Source organism: Aquarana catesbeiana, linkage group LG04 (assembly GCF_042186555.1).
Source record: "Aquarana catesbeiana isolate 2022-GZ linkage group LG04, ASM4218655v1, whole genome shotgun sequence".
NCBI lineage: Eukaryota > Metazoa > Chordata > Amphibia > Anura > Ranidae > Aquarana > Aquarana catesbeiana.
Genome location: NC_133327.1, coordinates 336,032,851 through 336,051,952, shown reverse-complemented (window position 1 = coordinate 336,051,952; position 19,102 = coordinate 336,032,851). Strand labels below are relative to the sequence as shown.

The 19,102-nt window shown below is 44.6% G+C and overlaps 1 protein-coding gene across 2 annotated transcripts in view; it reads left to right on the top strand.

Annotated features, from left to right (window-relative positions):
- Nucleotides 1–18,852, top strand: part of RRAGD (Ras related GTP binding D) — a 71,727-nt gene extending 52,875 nt beyond the window's left edge. For both annotated transcript variants that reach the window (XM_073626929.1, XM_073626930.1), the window contains exons 5-7: nucleotides 661–803; nucleotides 1,069–1,211; nucleotides 18,412–18,852. In XM_073626929.1, the coding sequence (XP_073483030.1) occupies nucleotides 661–803; nucleotides 1,069–1,211; nucleotides 18,412–18,560 (435 nt within the window). In that variant the 3' untranslated portion in view covers nucleotides 18,561–18,852. The remainder of the gene's footprint in view (nucleotides 1–660; nucleotides 804–1,068; nucleotides 1,212–18,411) is intronic.
- The last annotated feature ends 250 nt before the right edge of the window (nucleotides 18,853–19,102 follow it).

Below are 19,102 nucleotides of genomic sequence, written 5' to 3'. Positions count from 1 at the left end.
TCAATTTTGAGAGCCAGGAATTGCCTTCATATGTGTGGGGGGCGGGGCAACAGCGGGGCAGAAGGAGAGTACTTATGCACATGCTCTGTGTACTTTGATGAACCTCTGAAAAGTTTGATCAGTTATGATTTAGCCAAATAAAAAATAAAAGAAACAAAAGTGAACCTCTAAAAATGTAAAAGTGGAAGAATCAGTGAAATCAGTAAAAATCTGAACCTGGTTTCAATAAAGTACGCATTACATAGCAGCAAATGATGTACATTTGTGCAGAGTGCTGTGGGAATCTCCTGGAAGCCCTACCAGATGAGATGATGAGACCAAAGCCAGCCTGAGGCAGTTAGTTTTAAAAACTCTGCCATGAATACTAAGATAAAAGGGTGGGACCCGATGGCACTGGCAGTCAAGGATGCCCAGGCAACAGCAGGAATATACAGTATATATAAGGCCTTTGAAGCACCCTTGGTGGCAGAAGATTTTGGGAATTCTGAACCATCAAAAAGAATCCATAATAGATTGTCTGAATTTAACAATTTGTGAAATTGAGAATGAATTCTAACTACCAGCCATACCAACCAAATAACAAGAAATGTTATAGCTGTATAATGCATCTTAGATCAGTATTGATTCCAATTCTAATCTCCGTGTCATTCTTCATTGCAGAATTCAGGGATAGAGAAAGCATTCCTTTTTGATGTAGTCAGTAAAATCTACATAGCAACAGACAGCAGTCCAGTGGACATGCAGACATACGAGCTGTGCTGCGACATGATTGATGTTGTCATTGATATTTCTTCCATCTATGGGTATGGTACTGAAATGTAGATTTCACTTGTAATGTCAATTTCAACTTTACAGTACAGAATATATTGATGAATCAAACAATTACAAATGTATAAGAATGTTTGTAAAGAATTGGAAATTGTAGACAAGGAAAAGTAACAGTTTTTTCATTTGGGTAAAATATGTTCTTTTTTATGTAACATTTACATGTAAGCTACAGTATATGTCATATAGGTTTGGGTTTTCTTTAATGGTACTATTTCTTTTTTATTTCTTTTTTTATAACAGGTTGAAGGGAGCAGGTACCCCTTATGACAAAGAGTCTCTGGCAATCATAAAGTTAAACAACACAACAGTTTTGTATCTAAAGGAAGTTACAAAATTTCTAGCACTTGTGTGTTTTGTCAGAGAAGAAAGTTTTGAAAGAAAAGGTAATAAAATGTTTTTTAAATTATTTTTTTCCATTTGTTTTTTAAATTACATTCTCACAAGTCGGATCCCAAGTCGTGGCAGTGTGAACCGAGCCTGAGAGCTTATTTCACTCAGGTATACAGGTATAGGTAATTCAGGTAATGATTAACAAAAAAGAGGCTAAATAAAAGAAAACCTGGAGAGTAGGGTACATGCTGCTGAGACTCATTGGTAGTCGTCTCATGTGCAGCATGATGGAATTAATGTGATTCTAATGAAATGGCTGTTAAATAGATTTACTCGCCAGTGTAGCCCCAGGCTAACCTACACAACTGATTTTAATCTCTTGAGTGAGTGAGTGAGTGATTTGTATAGCGCAACAAATGCAAACTGAATCGCCTTGAGCTGCTTGATCCGTCCTGTGTTGTCCTGCTTCTTAGAAGAGGTGGGTCTTGAGTTTTTTTCTGAATGCCCGATGGATTTCTTCCATGCGGATGTTGGTGGGTACAGCTTTCCATAGCTGTGGTCCTTGGACTGCAAATCTACGTCCTCCCTTTGATTTGTAGCGTGACTTGGGAATGAGGAGGAGGTTTTGGTTAGTTGATCGAAGACTGCGGTTAGGTGTGTAGCTTTTATTTTCTCGCATAAGTTTTGAGGAGCATTACCTTGTGTGCATTTGTGGGTGAGGCAGAGGGTCTTGAATGTAATCCGATCCTTTATGGTTAGCTAATGTAGGGTCCTCAGGGATGGGGAGATGGATTCCCAGGGATTTTTTCCCGTTACCAGTCTTGCAGCCGTGTTTTGGATGACTTGTAGGCATGCAATCTGGTATTTAGGTAGTCCTATGTAGAGGGAGTTTGCGTAGTACAGTCAGGAATTGATGATTGTTCCAACTACTGCTGCCTTGTCCTCTTCTGGGATGAATGGGATGAGTCTGCATAGTAGACGGAGGAGATGATGAGATCCGCTGACTACTGATCCTATTTGTGCATCCATTGACATCTCTGAGTCAAAGATGACTCCGAGACTTTTGACTTTGGTACTTGTGGAGATGGTCTGTCCGAGGATGGTGGGTGGTGTCCATGGGGTCTTATTATTTGTATTACGGTTTGCATGGAGGAGAAGCTCTGTTTTGGATCCGTCGAGTTTGAGGGAGCTCATGGTCATCCAGTCGTCTATCAATGTGAGGCTTTTTTCTAGTTGAGTAGAGTTGTGTCATCAGCGTATGAGTGGAAGCAGAGGTCCAATTTTCTGATGATTTTGAGGAGTGGACGGATGTAGATGTTGAAGAGCACAGGTGATAAAGGTGAACCTTGAGGGACTCCATAAGAAATTGTTAGAGTTTCAGAGGTGAAGGCTCCTAGTTTCACTGTCTGTGAGTGATTGCCTAAGAAGGATGCGATCCATAGTAGAGCTGACTCTGTGACTCCTGCTACTTCTGTGAGGCAGATGAGTAGAGTATTGTGGTCCACTGTGTTGAACGCTGCACTGAGGTCCAACAGTACCAGGAGACATGATTCTCCGTCATCTGCTGCTTCTAGGGCATCGTCCCATATTTTGAGTGCCGTTTCTGTGCCATGGCCTCGATATGAAGCCTGATTGCAGTGGGTCCAAGAGTTTATGTGTGTCCAGGTGGAGTTGTAGCTGTTGTACTACTGCTTTCTCCATAATCTTGGAAATGGTGTTGAGGCTTGTTACCGGCCTGCAGTAGTTAAGGTCTTTAGGGTCGAGGTTGGGTTTTTTAAGGAGGGGTTTGATGATACCTTGCTTGAGGGCGATCGGAACAATCCCTTCTTTGAACGACTGATTTATGAGATGTGTTATAGTAGGAGCCAAGATGTCGGAACATTCTTTCAGGAGTTTTGTGGGAGTGATGTAGTTTGGTGATGTGCTGTCTCGGAGGCTTCTGATGATGTTTTTGGTGGTGTCCGTGGTGATAGGGATCAGCGAAAAATTTGGTGATTGTGTGATGTTCGTATCAATTTCCTCTATTTGCTTTAGTTGAATGGGGTTGGTAGTTATTTTCTGTTGAATTGTTTTGAGTTTCGTTTGCTTGGGGCTCTAGGCAGGTAGGGTTCATCGTCTGCGCGACTAGTCTGAAAAGTTCACAAGGACGGTTTAAGGCTGTTGAGATGGTGTCTGAGAAATGATCTTTTTTGCTTTAAATATTGCTTTGTGATATTTCTCAGTGAGTACTTTGTAGTTTGTGTGGTTTTCTTTTGTAGAATTTCTTCTCCAGGCTCTTTCAGCTCTTCTGTGTTCCTGCTTCAGTAAAGTAAGAGTGCCATTAAACCATCCACAGTTTTTTTTGCGGATGAGTGTTCTACGTTTTGGAGCCACTGAGTCTGCTGATTGTAGCAATGCCTTGTTTAGGGAGTTGAGTGTTTGTTCCGTTGAGTGGTTTAAATTTAGCATTGCTGTTTTGTTTGATAATGTGGTTTTGAAGAGTTCCGAGTGTAGTTTCTTCTGAGATCTGGTCCACTGTGTTGATATTGCGTGTTTTGGTTTTTGGAGGGTGGTGTTGGTGGTGATTTTAAATTTGATAGCGTGGTGGTCCGTCCATGGTAGCGGTTGTCCAGTATGTTGTTGTCCATATTTTGTTTGAAGATGAGGTCCAGAATGTGTCCTGAACCATACATGGGAGCATTTATCAGTTGCTGAAGACCTAGTTCTTCCAGTTGGTTAATGCAGGCGGTGGTGATGGGGTCTTGGGTAGAGTTTGAACAGAGGTTGAAATCCCCGAGTATCAGAAAGTTTTTAGTTTTCAGGGTGTGTATTGAAAAGAATTCGGTAAAGGGTGTAAGGAGATTAGTCTTCGGTCCTGTGGTCTGTAGCATAGTAGAATGTGAAAGGTGTCTTGCCACTGAAATAATAACCACTTGCTAGAAATCACCTGAGAGGCTGCTTTTTTAGAATTCCTTATAAAAAGGGTAGTTGCATGGATGTATGTGGCTTGATAATTAAAAAAAAAAAACCTGCAAGACAAAGGCATAAAGAGCTAGTATGCTATGCAGGTATTATGTACCTTAGATCGAAGCCCCCGAAGCAATCTTCGTTCACCGCTCCGGCCAGCGACATCGCTCCCAGAGTTACTTCCAGGTATCGCGGGCTCCGGCGCTGTGATTGGCCAGAGCCGCGATGACGTCAGCCGCCGATAATGGCACAGTCTAACTGAAGCAACGGCATGTATGTGCCATTGCTTCAGTTTGCTTCAGTGCGCATGTGCCGATCATGTCGGCACATGCAAATACAGGGGATATCTCCTAAACCGTTAGGGTTTAGGAGATATCCAGGGTAGCTAGAGGTAAGCCTTATTATAGGCTTACCTGTAGCAAAAAGTGTGTTGTAAGGGTTTACAACCACTTTAAAGTGGATGTAAACCCTCACATATACCCATTGAAGTGAATAGCCTCAGATGATACACAGAGATGAATCAAATCTCCCTACATAAGTTTTATATGTATATCTGCTGTCATTAGCTTTCTACACTCTTTAGAATGTGCACTTTGTGTTACAAATCTTGTTTCCTCATTCAGCAGTGGGTGTGGAGTCTGGGCATACACTGCGTAAGAGCTGATTGGAGGAAAGACACCCCCCCTCCACATAGGCAGAGGAATGAAGGAACATGCAGAGCTGCACTGTGAATAGACCAACTCTCTGTTAATCTCTCTCTAAGCTCCTTCCCCGACAGAAATATTCAGCGGCTGTCATCTCATGTGTCAGAGAGCTTGTCAGAAGTGACTCTGCTCATAACAGAGCAGCAGAAAGATAGGGGACTTAAAGCTTTAGAGAGAGATAAGTAAACAGTACAGATATATGTTCCTAGGTAATATGTTCCTAGGTTTTCATAAATGGGGTTTACAACCACTTTAAAGTGATTGTTACCCCCCCCCCCAAAAAAATGATGCTCCTGTCTCTTTAAGGTACAAGCTGTAGCATAGTGCTTTTGCTTTGTCAATTGCCCCTTTCTATCTCCTACAGTACTTGCTTGATTTTGCCTGGTCCTGACTTCCCCCCTGTGAGCTGACCACATTTATAATGGCTGCCTGAAAGCGTGGTCAGAATACGTGCCTCCGGCATTGCAGCTCTCCTCTGTGTGTGTGTGTGTGTGTGTCTCTCCACCCCCCCCCCCCCCTGTCATGACAAAGCGCATTTGTGCAAAATGCATCATCACAGCAACAGTGAGCCTGCATTCCACGCTGGTTTCCCGGCCCCTACCTCCTCCATCCTGACGGTAGGCACCGCTTGGCTTCCACATGAGCCCGGTATCAACAATGCCACACCATCAGGCTTTCCCAAGGCTATCAGCGGTTACATACCATCATGTGACCCGCGACAGCTCCAGCTTCATGTCATCCCGCACTTCCATCTCCGGATAGTGGACCCTACCATCCTTTTGGATTCCTTCTGGCAAAGCATGGACATTGGAACCATCCGTACCTCTCTCCGCCAGCATTCTTGGATGTCGTTAGTTTTTTACTGCCCCGGTGACCTCCAGTAGTATTGTAGGCTCATTTTTACACATAAGTTCTTAATATAACTTTATTACAAGCTTTCAAATTGTGTATTAAACTGTTTTTCTTTTAACTATTTCTGATCCCATTGACTTGGTAACTATTTTCCTCATTAACCCATTGAGCGCTGACCACCCTTCAATTCTCTTTGCTACATTTCCAGATGTCCTTGGTCAGCTGCAATGGGTTCAGTCTACCACTCATCAATTGATTGAACCCTCATGATTGATCTATGGTTTAGCACTTGAGGACTTGTTTCTTAAACTATTGGGGACATTTCAGTTTACAACTACTTTAAAGCAGATCTAAAGGGTGAATACTTACATGTCCAAATGTCCCCTGCCATCGCCAGCACCTTATTCTAAGTGCCGTTCTTAGGGCCTCTTCATTGGCTGGGGGGGATGATGTCACTCCTGCGCATGTGCAAGAGCTAGTCATGCTGGCACTAGCTGCACATGCGCAACTCAGTTTACAGCACTGAAGAAGACAGCGAGCAGGCAGGTAGGGGCATTTTAATTGTAGAAGGGACAGTGCCTGCCCCTGCTGCAATAAAAGCCTGCTTGCTCACTGACTTCCTAAGCAGAACTCCAGACCGAGGCGTGCAGATCAGGAATTGTAATTTTAATTCAGTTCGAATCTGCATACTTGTTCTAAGTTAGTAATTTACCAAAGCTATTTGATCAACATGACAGACAAAGAGCTAGTATTTTCCTGAAAGTAAGCAATGGCATCAGCCATACTTTCTAATTATAGGTTTCCTTTACCTACTTCAGTACAGTACACTTTCACCCCCTTTCTGCCCAGGGAAAATTAAAAGATTTCAGCACTGTCACAATTTGAATGACTATTACTCAGTCATGCTACACTGTACCCAAATAAAATGTTTATCATTATTTTTAAAGCAGAGCTTTCTTTTGGTGGTATTAAATCACCGCTGAGATTTTTATTTATTGCTAAATAAATAAAAATAGATTTTTTTTTAAGTAGAATTTTTCTGCTTCTGTCATACAATTTTGCAAATAAGTAATTTTTCTTCATAAATGTAGGCCAACAATTATACTGCTACATTTCTTTTGCAAACATAACCCAATTCAGTGTATATTACTTAGTCTGTTTGAAAGTTATAGAGTCTACAAGCCATATAATATATATGAAAATTGATTAATCCTGATGTATTAAAATGCCAGGACAGTACAAATACCCTCCAAATTATCTCTTTTTGACAAAGTAGGCAGTCTGAGGTATTTAGTAAGGAGCATGACGAGTTTTTTAAAGTTCTAATTTTTGGTCACAAATTTTGGGAAAATGTAGAAAATAAATAAAATGTAGTTTTTTCACAATTTTTTATGTGTACTGTCACCAGTACAGTACAGCCTTACCATATGACTGGCGTGGCGGTGATTAGGGATACTGGCTGTTGACAGTATTTAAGTAAGCAGAGCAGTGCAGTGTTACCATAGTGAAACAGTACTACTCTAGGAAGTGATCAGGATTTTTTTTTTATTTTAACACTAAGGAAGGTGATTGAAGGGCACTAGAAACGTGGCTCAACTGGCTATTTTTTTTTCTTGCTCTGCCCCAAGAAAAAGTGTAGACTAATCCTAAGGGGTATTTCACAAAAAATGAAATTGCTATTGCAGGAATGTCTACCATGGCTTGTATTTTGGTGCATGACTTGTATCCTAAAGAGCCCTTAAGACCAGCACTCAGTTTAGGAGAACAGTAAATAGCACAGGAGTGACATCACCAATTCTCACTCCAAATCTCTGAAACTAGCAGTCAGAGGCAGTACCTTGGCTCTCACATTGCAGATATAGAGTACACATACCAGAAAATGCACTGATTTTTTCACAAAGAATTCAAGGCAAAAGGCACATTTGTAAATATTCCCTATACCCATACCTCCCAACATTTTGAGATGGGAATGAGGGACACCTACTAGCAAATATATGTAGGCATATGACACACCCCCTGCCACACCCCCTCAAAGGAGAATTAACCCCCCAAAAAAGTTAATCAAATCCACAAATGCTTTTTTTTTTACTACTATTCCTTTATATTGGCTTTTAAAATGTAGAAATGCAGCAATTTAGAAATTGGATGAAAGGTTTAGCACTGGGAAACACTTTTTGAAAGATAAAAAGTGCATTTTATATACTATATAGTTCAGACCAAAATGAGGGACAAATGAGGAAAGAGGGACAGAGAGACATTGCTCTAAATCAGGGACAGTTGGGAGGTATGCCTATACCACAGCAAATCATCATCAGGTGTATTTTAGTTGTACTGCGGCAACATGGCTCGGCTGCTTGAATCGCCGTCATGTTACGTCGCTTTTATATTTGCCCACTTGGGCCCCCCGTTCGCCCATGGAGCCGATGTGAGTGCCCAGCGGTCGCGATCACCACCGGACTCCCGCAATTGCTCGGGGCACTCAGAGAACCGGGATCTGTGTGTGTAAGCACACAGTTTCCGGTTCTCTGAGGGGAGAACAGACAGATCGTCTGTTCATACAGAGTATGTACAGCGATCTGTCATCTCCCCTACACAGTCTCCTCCCCCTTCAGTTAGAACATACAACAGGGAACACATTAACCCCTTGATCGCCCCTAGTGGTTAACCCCTTCACTGCCAGTGACATTTTTACAGTAATCAATGCATTTGCCAGTGGTCCCAAAAATGTGTCAAAATGTCCGATGTGTCTGCCATAATGTCGCAGTCCTGATAAAAATCGCAGATTGCTGCCATTACTAGTAAAAAAAAAATGTAATGACAAAAATGCCATAAAACTATCCCCTATTTTGTAGACGCTATAACTTTTGCGCAAACCAATCAATATATATACGCTTATTGCAATTATTTTTACCAAAAATATATAGAAGAATACATATCGGCCTAAACTGAGGAAGAAATATTTTTTTTTATATATAATTTTGGGGATATTTATTATAGCAAAAAGTAAAAAATATTGCGTTTTTTTCAAAATTATCGCTCTTATTTTGTTTATAGCGCAAAAAATAAAAACAGCAGAGGTGATCAAATACCACCAAAAGAAAGCTCTATTTGTGGGGAAAGAAGGATGTCAATTTTGTTTGGGTGCAAGTCGCACGACCGCGCAATTGTCCGTTAAAGTGACGCAATGCCAAATCGCAAAAAGTGTTCTGGTCAGGAAGGGGGTAAAATCTTCCGGGGCTGAAGCGGTTAATCAAGGGGAAAACATAATGCATTTCCTTTTAAGGAACACTTGTGTTTTTACTAATGTGATATTAGAAAACTGTATAGAATTATAGAGTACAACAGATCTGTGTTGTGAGATTTCTGTCTGAAAAACACTGCTGTGTACTTCTGAATATATTAATATATGCATCTCCAAGTAATAAATGCCACAAAGGAATGTGTAAACCGATGAAACCATTGAAATGCACATAATCTGCATTGTATGACAGCATGCTCTGTGTACTAAGCCAGGTCAAAGCATTACATATATATGAACCATCAGATTCTCGAAGTGGAATTCTACAAAAGTCATATATATATATATATATATATAATTCCAAAGATGCCTGGATTTTTTTTCCTAAGTTCCACTTATAGAACTTAACAGTTCCAGCTATATAACAGCTATTTAAAGAAAATTTTTTACTTTCTGCTATAAAACATATCCAATAAATTAAAAAAAAATCAAATTTCTTCATCAATTTAGGCCCATATGTATTCTGCTACATATTTTTGGTTAAAAAAAATACCAATAAGCGTATATTGATTGGTTTGTGCAAAAGTTATAGCGTCTACAAACTATGGGGTATTTTTATAGAATTTTTATTGATTTTTTTTTTTCCCACCAGTAATGTCGGCGATCAGTACTAAATAATATGCACTGACATTGTACTAATGACACTGGCAGGAAGGGGGTTAACATCAGGGGCAATCAAAGGGTTAAATGTGTTCCCTGGGAGTGCTTTCTAACTGTGGTGGGTGCTTGTACTGTAAGAAGACAGAGATCTGCTTAGCAGAAACCCAAGATTTCTGTCTTCTCCTGTCACAGAACGGTGATCTGTCTTGTTTACGCCGCTCTGTCTGCCTCGGGAACGAACGGCAGGGTCGGCGGACATCGGATCTGCCAGACCCAGCGGGAGTGGGTCACCGGTGGCACGTGCGCACACCCCAGGCCTGGAAGGAAAAATCACGTACTATATGTACGGGGGGGGGGGGGGCGTTCCTTAAGTGGTTAAAATAATTTCGAAAAAATCAGCCTTTCCATAACTCCAAAATTCCAACTGCCCCCCACACTAGTTCAGGGGTGAAGTAGCATCGGTAAATATGTATGTGCTGGCTTACTGTTGACACAAAATGAATCATAAAAAATCCTCTATCCCTTATTAAAGGGCATGAGGGGTACTGATCATCCACTACCTACTGCAAGGCAAACTTTTTGTGCCCCTCCATCTGTGAATAGTGCCCGCATTTTCCTTCTTCTTTCTGCATGGATCCTTCATCCCTGCCGCCAACAGATGTGACAGTGATTCTAATAGTCTGCTTTAGCCTTTTTTTCTGAAAAGACAGCTCCACATATTTAAAGCGGTATTAAACCCCACACAAACATGTATTTATTTTCAGCTTACCAATCCTTAGATGTGGTGGCTGCATTCGTTTTCTTTTTTAGCCTTTTCCCTAAGTTTTCACCTGGTGATTTGGACAGCATCACACTTCCTTTATTAGGGGGGCTACACTCTGAGTGAAGGAGCACAGGGGTACAGCATACAGCAGCATTGTCAGTCTGAGGGGTGTGGAGTGTTAGATGGACTAGCAGATTTAGATACACCAACACATCCCCACCAAATGTAAAATATAGTCCCACTTCGGTATACCCTCTCCAATATAATGGTGACTTTCCTGCTTGGTATTTATGTGCCCTAACCGGTGTGATATACCATCTTGCTAAACATTTAGAATTTATCTCTGCTGTGTATGTTTCTATTGAAGAAACATGTGCCAGCTTCAACACCTTTTTTCTTTGTTGCTCGTTCAAGGTCACCCCCAATTTCTACCTCCCATTTTCCTATGTATGACGGTATTTTAGGCTCTTTCTCAGCATTTATAATCTTATATACTGTATCTGTGAAATACAACGTGTTGGGCCGGCTTGTAAACTGAGCAATTACTCGAAGGGAGATAAATTCTCTTTCTCTCATATAGGTTGAGGCAATGTTGCTATGAAATGCCTTAAAGCTGTTGTAAACCTCAGGGAAAAAAAAAAAGAAAAAAAAACAAAAAAAACCTACAAGACAATGGCATAATGTGCTAGTATGCATTGCATACTAGCACCTTATGAAATACTCACCTTAGAACGAAGCCCAGTCACCGATGAGAGGGCTGACATCTTCTCCCATCCTTGCTTCCAGGATCGCGGGCTCCTGCGCTGTGAGTGGCCAGAGCCCCGATGACATCCCTCCCGCGCGGAGCCCTCGGTTCTGGAAATATTCATTTTACTTACAGGTAAGTCTTATTATAGACTTAGCTGTAGGTAAAAATAACAAAGCAGGGTTTACAACCGCTTTAACTGGCCAAGTCTCCACTCATCTAAAAGTGCAGTACCCCATCAGTGCCTTCATTCTTGTATAGTGCTCACTCTTTCACCCTTCATGATATCCTTCAGTTGCACATTTTTATCCTCTGTCCATGCTAAAAAAGAATCCTCACTTCCCGGTGGAAAATAACTTGTGCCGATCAAAAATAATAAAAGGATTTTACTCCTATTTAAATTGTCTAAAAATTGTGTCCCATACCCTAAATACATATGTTGTTAGTGGGCATACGTCTTTAGAAAACACCCTCCTCTGTTGCAGAACCCAGACCATCTTCCTCAGTGGTGCATCACTTTATCTGTTCCTCTCTTTTTACCGAACTCTTTTTTTTGTGAATAATAAGTCCAATCTACAATCCGTGTCAACACCACTGCCTTGTACAACCCCTGGCAAAAAGTATGGACTCTTGGAAAATGTTCATTCAATTGTTTAATTGTGTAAAACAAAAAAAAACTAATTACAGACATGCCTCAAAACTATTTTCATTTAACATTTCAACCTTCTGGCTTTAAGAAACACTTACAAAAATAAAAAAAGAAGAGAAAACTGTTGTCAATTGCAACTGTTTATGCAGATCAAGCAGAGGAAAAAAAATATGGAATCACTCAATTCTGAGGAAAATATTATGGAATCACCATGTACTTTGCAGTTCTAAAACAAACATCTGCATCAGATTACATCCTGAAAAATAATGTCATCACCACCAAACATCCTTTCAATTGATGGAATAAGAAAAGTGTCCAAAAATACTAATATAAACTTGTACATTTATTAAAGATTTAATGACTGTCATCTCCCCCGTACCTTTTTGCCTGACATGCAACCCCATATCATCATTGTGGAAATTTGCATGTTTTCTTCAGGCAGTCGTCTTCATAAATTTCATTGGAACGGCACCAAACAAAAGTTCCAGCATCATCACCTTGCCCAATGCAGATTGGTGATTCATCACTAAATATCACTTTCATCCACAGTCCATGATTGCTTTTCTTTAGCCGACTGTAACCTTGTTTTCTCCTTTCGTCTTTCAGGACATCCTCTGAGACATAGGGCTTCTCCCTCCGGGACAGGAAACCCGTTCACCCAAATTGTTTAAAGGTGGTCCTCCAGGCCTCCCCCTTCAGTTTTTTGTGTTTCCTGCCGGACGGGAAGGGAGCATGTTAGGAACCTTGGGAGCTCCATGTCTCAGGGCTGTCCTAAATGAGCCCATGGCGTTGCCTTTTCCTCTGACTCAAGCGCCCCTCTGTCCAGCTAGGGAGGATTAGGGCTGCTGGTCCCACTGCTGCCCTGAACTCGGAGAGAGTTGGACCCCTGGAGGATGTGGTGGTACCCCGCTGCCATTACGCCGCACATAAGGGTTATCCCTTCAGCTCTCCCGTCAGTGGCCCTCGGTCCAACGGGCAGGCGGCGTCCATCGATGTGTTCATGCTGTGAAGTGGCGCCTGTTCATCTGGAAGTTCTGGGTATGGGAAGGAGGACGTGCGTGCATCGGAAGCGGGGCTTCTGCGCTCCAACTAAATGTAGTGATGCGGCTTCTGGGGGAGCAGCATCATCAGGGGGCGCCGAGAGACAAGGTTCTGGCCCCCATGGGCGTTTCATACGGACGTTCAGGCATCCAGAGCCAGTGAAGACCCAGCAGAGGCTGTGGCACACACCGAGGAGCCATGGAGGGCACTGCAGCATCTTATTTAATTTTTTAGGTGTTTCTTAACCACTTGCCGACCAGCCACTGCGGCAGGTTGGCTTGGCTGCGCAAATCATGGTAGGTATACGTCGGGCTCATACACGGCAATCTGTGGGCGCGCGTGTGTTCCCATTGGCCAGCGGGGGAGCCAATCAGCGGGTCCAGCGTATTTAATTTGATCGATTTTTTTTAATCTTTATTGCAAAAGATGTCATTTATAAAAGAAAAAAAGATATTTTAACTACTTCAATACCAAGCACTTTTGCCCCTTCCTGCCCAGGACAATTTTCAGCTTTCAGCGCTGTCACACTTTGAATGACAATTGCACGGCCATACAACACTGTACCCAAACGAAATTTTTATAATTTACTTTCCACAAATGGAGCTTTCTTTTGATGGTATTGGATCACCACTGGGGTTTTTATTTTTTGCTAAAAAAATTTTAAGACTGAAATTTTAAGACTGAAATTTTTGGAAAAAAAATAAGTTTTTCTTCATTTCTGTTATAACATTTTGTTTTCTCCTTCACTGATGGGCACTGATGAGGCGGCACTGTTGGGCACTGATGAGGTGGCACTGATATGTAGAATTGATGGGCACTGATAGGCGGCACTGATATGCAGCACTGATGGGCATCGATAGGCTACACTGATATGCAGCACTGATACGCGGCACTGATAGGCAGCATTGATGGGCACTAATAGGTGGCACTGATGGGCACTGGATAGGCAGCACTGTTGAGGAGTTACTGACAGGCATTACTGATTGGCATCTGAAGGGCACTGACCAGTGGTGTATTTAGGTTTTGTGCTGCCCTAGGCCTGACTGAGCTTGCGCACCCCCTAATTTAAATATGACCCACCCCTTCCTGTCAAGGCCACACCCCTTTCTTTTAAAGATCCGCCCTGTCATCTTCATTGGAGGAGGACAGAGAGGCATGCAGCATCTTTTCATTTGGTGGGTAAGGGGATATGTGCTGGGTGCTTTGGGAGGGGAGGATCAGACCCCTCCCAAAGCACCCAGCACATATCCCCTTACCCCCCCTCCCCTCATCCATGTGTGCATTTGTTATCTGCCCCCCCTAACAAGGCCCAGAGGATATCAGGTTAGGCACTTCCTAATGGCTCAGTTCCTGGGAACAGTAATGAATAATGGCCAACAGGCTATCTTACCAGACCCGGTGAAACCGCAACAGTGATCCCTCCGGCTGGATATTTGCTCACTCTGGGTTGCCCAGGCTGACTCTGGTCAGTAGTGTAGCATGTCTGTACCACGGCAGTGGCTTCATCTTTCTCCCCCTCTGGTGGTGCGGGTACAGCGTGGCTCTCTGGTGGTGCGGGTACAGCGTGGCTCTCTGGTGGTGCGGGTACAGCGTGGCTCTCTGGTGGTGCGGGTACAGCGTGGCTCTCTGGTGGTGCGGGTACAGCGTGGCTCTCTGGTGGTGCGGGTACAGCGTGGCTCTCTGGTGGTGCGGGTACAGCGTGGCTCTCTGGTGGTGCGAGTACAGCGTGGCTCTCTGGTGGTGCGGGTACAGCGTGGCTCTTTGGTGGTGCGGGTACAGCGTGGCTCTCTGGTGGTGCGGGTACAGCGTGACTCTCTGGTGGTGCGGGTACTGCGTGGCTCTTTGGTGGTGCGGGTACAGCGTGGCTCTTTGGTGGTGCGGGTACAGCGTGGCTCTCTGGTGGTGCGGGTACAGCGTGGCTCTTTGGTGGTGCGGGTACAGCGTGGATCTCTGGTGGTGCAGGTACAGCGTGGCTCTTTGGTGGTGCGGGTACAGCGTGGCTCTCTGGTGGTGCGGGTACAGCGTGGCTCTCTGGTGGTGCGGGTACAGCGTGGCTCTTTGGTGGTGCGGGTACAGCGTGGCTCTCTGGTGGTGCGGGTACAGCGTGGCTCTCTGGTGGTGCGGGTACAGCGTGGCTCTCTGGTGGTGCGGGTACAGCGTGGCTCTCTGGTGGTGCGGGTACAGCGTGGCTCTCTGGTGGTGCGGGTACAGCGTGGCTCTCTGGTGGTGCGGGTACAGCGTGGCTCTCTGGTGGTGCGGGTACAGCGTGGCTCTCTGGTGGTGCGAGTACAGCGTGGCTCTCTGGTGGTGCGGGTACAGCGTGGCTCTCTGGTGGTGCGGGTACAGCGTGGCTCTTTGGTGGTGCGGGTACAGCGTGGCTCTCTGGTGGTGCGGGTACAGCGCGGCTCTCTGGTGCGGGTACTGCGTGGCTCTTTGGTGCTGCGGGTACAGCGTGGCTCTTTGGTGGTGCGGGTACAGCGTGGCTCTCTGGTGGTGCGGGTACAGCGTGGCTCTTTGGTGGTGCGGGTACAGCGTGGATCTCTGGTGGTGCGGGTACAGCGTGGCTCTTTGGTGGTGCGGGTACAGCGTGGCTCTCTGGTGGTGCAGGTACAGCGTGGCTCTCTGGTGGTGCGGGTACAGCGTGGCTCTTTGGTGGTGCGGGTACAGCGTGGCTCTCTGGTGGTGCGGGTACAGCGTGGCTCTCTGGTGGTGCGGGTACAGCGTGGCTCTCTGGTGGTGCAGGTACAGCGTGGCTCTTTGGTGGTGCAGGTACAGCGTGGCTCTTTGGTGGTGCAGGTACAGCGTGGCTCTTTGGTGGTGCAGGTACAGCGTGGCTCTTTGGTGGTGCAGGTACAGCGTGGTTCTTTGGTGGTGCGGGTACAGCATGGCTCCCTCTTTGGCTTCCCCCAGCACAGTACTCTCTTTTTCTCCTCTAACACCCCCCCTCAGCAGAGTGCATGCTGGGGGCTGTAGCATGTCTGTGGGGGCTACTTTTCCCATGATGCCCCCCAGAGTCTTCTGATTGGCCCTCTGCTGTGGCCAATCATGGGGAGGAAAACAGCGGTCAGGAAGCTGGGCGACGGCGCAGGGAAACCAATTAGAGCCGCTCTCTCTCTCTCTTCTCCCTTAGGCTGACAGAAAGGGGAGGGGGGGCGAGCGGGGGAGTTCTCTGGCAAATGGAGCAGCAGATCTGTGACAGGGAGAGGAGAGATGCGGGCTGTCTGTGTATCTCCCCCGCTCGCCCCCCCTCCCCTGACAATCCGCATCTCTCCTCTCCCTGTCACAGATCTGCTGCTCCATTTGCCAGAGAACTCCCCCGCTCGCCCCCCCTCCCCTTTCTGTCAGCCCAAGGGAGAAGAGAGAGAGAGAGCGGCTCTAATTGGTTTCGCCGTGCCGCCGCCCAGCTTCCTCCCCGCTGTTTTCCTCAGAACAGACAGACAGAATCACAGCTTTACGGAGGGGCGGCTTGACGGCACCCGAGACGCCACTGTACTGCACTGCTAAGCTGTACCCCCTGCTGTGCGGGAGTCGGGAAGAGGGCGCCGCTGCCATTTTCGGGGGGGGGGGGGGCGGCTTTCTGCCGCCCCCCCGCACAGTGCCGCCCTAGGCCTGGGCCTTGTTGGCCTAGGCCAAGACACAGCACTGGCACTGACAGGCATTACTGATGCGGCACTGATTGGCACATTTATGGGCACTGATTGGCACTGTTATGGGCACTAATTGGCGCTGACTGGCAGCTGATGGGCACTGATTGGCAGCTGATGGGCACATCTGATGGGTACTGTGCTGATAATCAATGTGCTGATTATCAGCACAGACCCCCTCTCTGACAGGGAGAGCTGCTGATCGCCCTCCCTGTCAGCGCAAACCGAGGAAAGCCGTTTACCGGCACTTCCTGATTCACGAGCTGATCAGTTGTGATTGGTCACAGCTGATCACATGGTAAGGAGCCTCCGTCAGAGGCTCCATACCACGATCATAGATGCGGTGTGTCAGACTGATACACAGCACCAGCGATCGCCGCACTGTGTGCCCCCGCGAGCATGCGCTGGCATGCTATCCTGCTGGAGGTCATATGACGCCCAGTCAGGATAACTAAACCACCACCCAGCCATCATTCTGCTATAGGCCGGGCAGGAAGTGGTTAATGAATAAATATTTTGATTATACCACAAATGCTGGAAACACATGAAATGTGTATTTCACTCCTTTTTCTATAAATAAAAAAAAAAGGGAGCAAAACTGGTTTAGGCCAGGTTCACATATGTGCAGTCGCGGTTTCCAGCCTGGGGTCCGGTGCATTTCTGTTCACCGCCTCAGGTGCGATTCATGTCCCAATTTTTGCCTGAATTCACGCCTGAACTGGACCCAAAAACATACAGGACCCTTTTGGAATCTGCACCGCGGCAGCCCCGGACATGTGTGAACCAGCTCTATTGAGAGCCGGTCACACTCGCATGTCATGTGAATTGGATGCGGTGAAAACCGCATCTAATTCGAACATATGTGAACCCATCCTTTCACATCAGAATGTGGTGTGGGAAACCTGTGCTTCGCACACGTTTCCTGCACCACCTTCATAACACCCTGAGTGTGCGATTTGCTGTGGGCATCATTGTAATTCTAACAGCACCCTAAACATAGATTTAAATGTGTTTGCCTGCACCGTTTCACATGGTACCGCAGTACAATGCAACCTGGTTACAGTACATTTATAAAAGTAGTGCATTGCAGTGCAATTTCAGCCCATTCGAAAATTGCACCTCACTGAATCAGCACTTAAAGCAGACCTTCCCTCGAAAAAAGAATGTGCGGCTATTCATCCTCCCTACCCTCACCCCTAACACTTACTTTAGATTTTTTTTTTTTTTTTTACTACAGGGAATAGGTTTTTTTTTTTTACAGGTACCTGCTCCTAACTTCCACAATTCTTGACTAGCCAAGAATGACATGTGCATAGGCAAGCCCCCCTGTGCATGCCCCCACTGCAGCCTCTTAGGACATATCATATGTCCCATGAGGCTGCATGAACAGTCCGACAGTGTTGCACAAACTCGCGAAAGTGCAGTGAGGAACTGGCTGTGGTTCCTCAGAAAGTCACCCACCTCCCACATCCAAGATGGCAGCACCAGGACCCAAAGCAGTAAGCAGAATTTGCTATGGGAAGACAGGACTGAACTCCAGGCACTGGTAACCTGATTTTTAAAAGTCAGCAGCTGCAGTATTTTAAGACTATTTTAAAACTTTTAAGACTGAAGTTTCTCTTTAAAAAAAGATCTGACTGGAATATATAGAAAAAGAATAATGTCTGATTGGAATATATACATTATTGGCTTTTTTGGGGCGTTCTGAAAAAATAAAGTACCTATACACTTATTTTGTAAACAGTAACCACTAAAAGGCTCTTGGGAGGGGGAGTTAGAGGTACATGGGGAAGTTGGGTGTTTGACAAGGCTGCGTGCCCTAGGTTTGGATCACAGGAAGCCACAAATATGTAAAACAAAATTATATACAGAAAAAAAAGGACCACATAACTATCTATATAACTAAACTGGTGCTACATTGATGCATACTGCCTAATATACTGTAGCCTTTAGAATCTGCAACACTGTAATGTAATGATTAAAATATTTACAATTGTATTTCTTTCTGCAGGTTTAATAGATTACAATTTCCATTGCTTTCGTAAAGCTATTCAGGAAGTCTTTGAGGTGAGAGTGAAAGTGTTCAGATCTCGCAAACACTTGAGTCAAATACGAAAGAGCAGAAATACTCCCAATGGCACCTCAAGAGTTCCTGTCTAGGACTAAGGACACCCCCAACGCTGCTATGAAGTCAAGAAACCACCTTTGGGACTGATGCAATAGGACATGTCTTTGACAATTGAAATCATTATTTACTTCTTTCATGTACATAGCCTTGCAAAAGTATCCACCCCCTTGGCTTTTACCTATTTTGTTACATTACAGCCTTTAGTTCAATGTTTTTTTAATCTGAATTATATGTGATGGATCAGAACACAATAGTCTAAGCTAGTGAAGTAAAATTAGAAATATATATATATATATATATATATATATATATATATATATATATATATATTAAACTGATTTTTCAGTTTAATGCGTATGTATTCACCCCCTTTGTTATGAAGCCCATACAAAGCTCTGGTTCAACCAATTACCTTCAGAAGTCACATAATTAGTGAAATGATGTCCACCTGTGTGCAATCTAAGTGTCACATGATCTGTCATTACATATACACACCTTTTTGAAAGGCCCCAGAGGTTGCAACACCTAAGCAAGAGGCACTACTAACCAAACACTGCCATGAAGACCAAGGAAC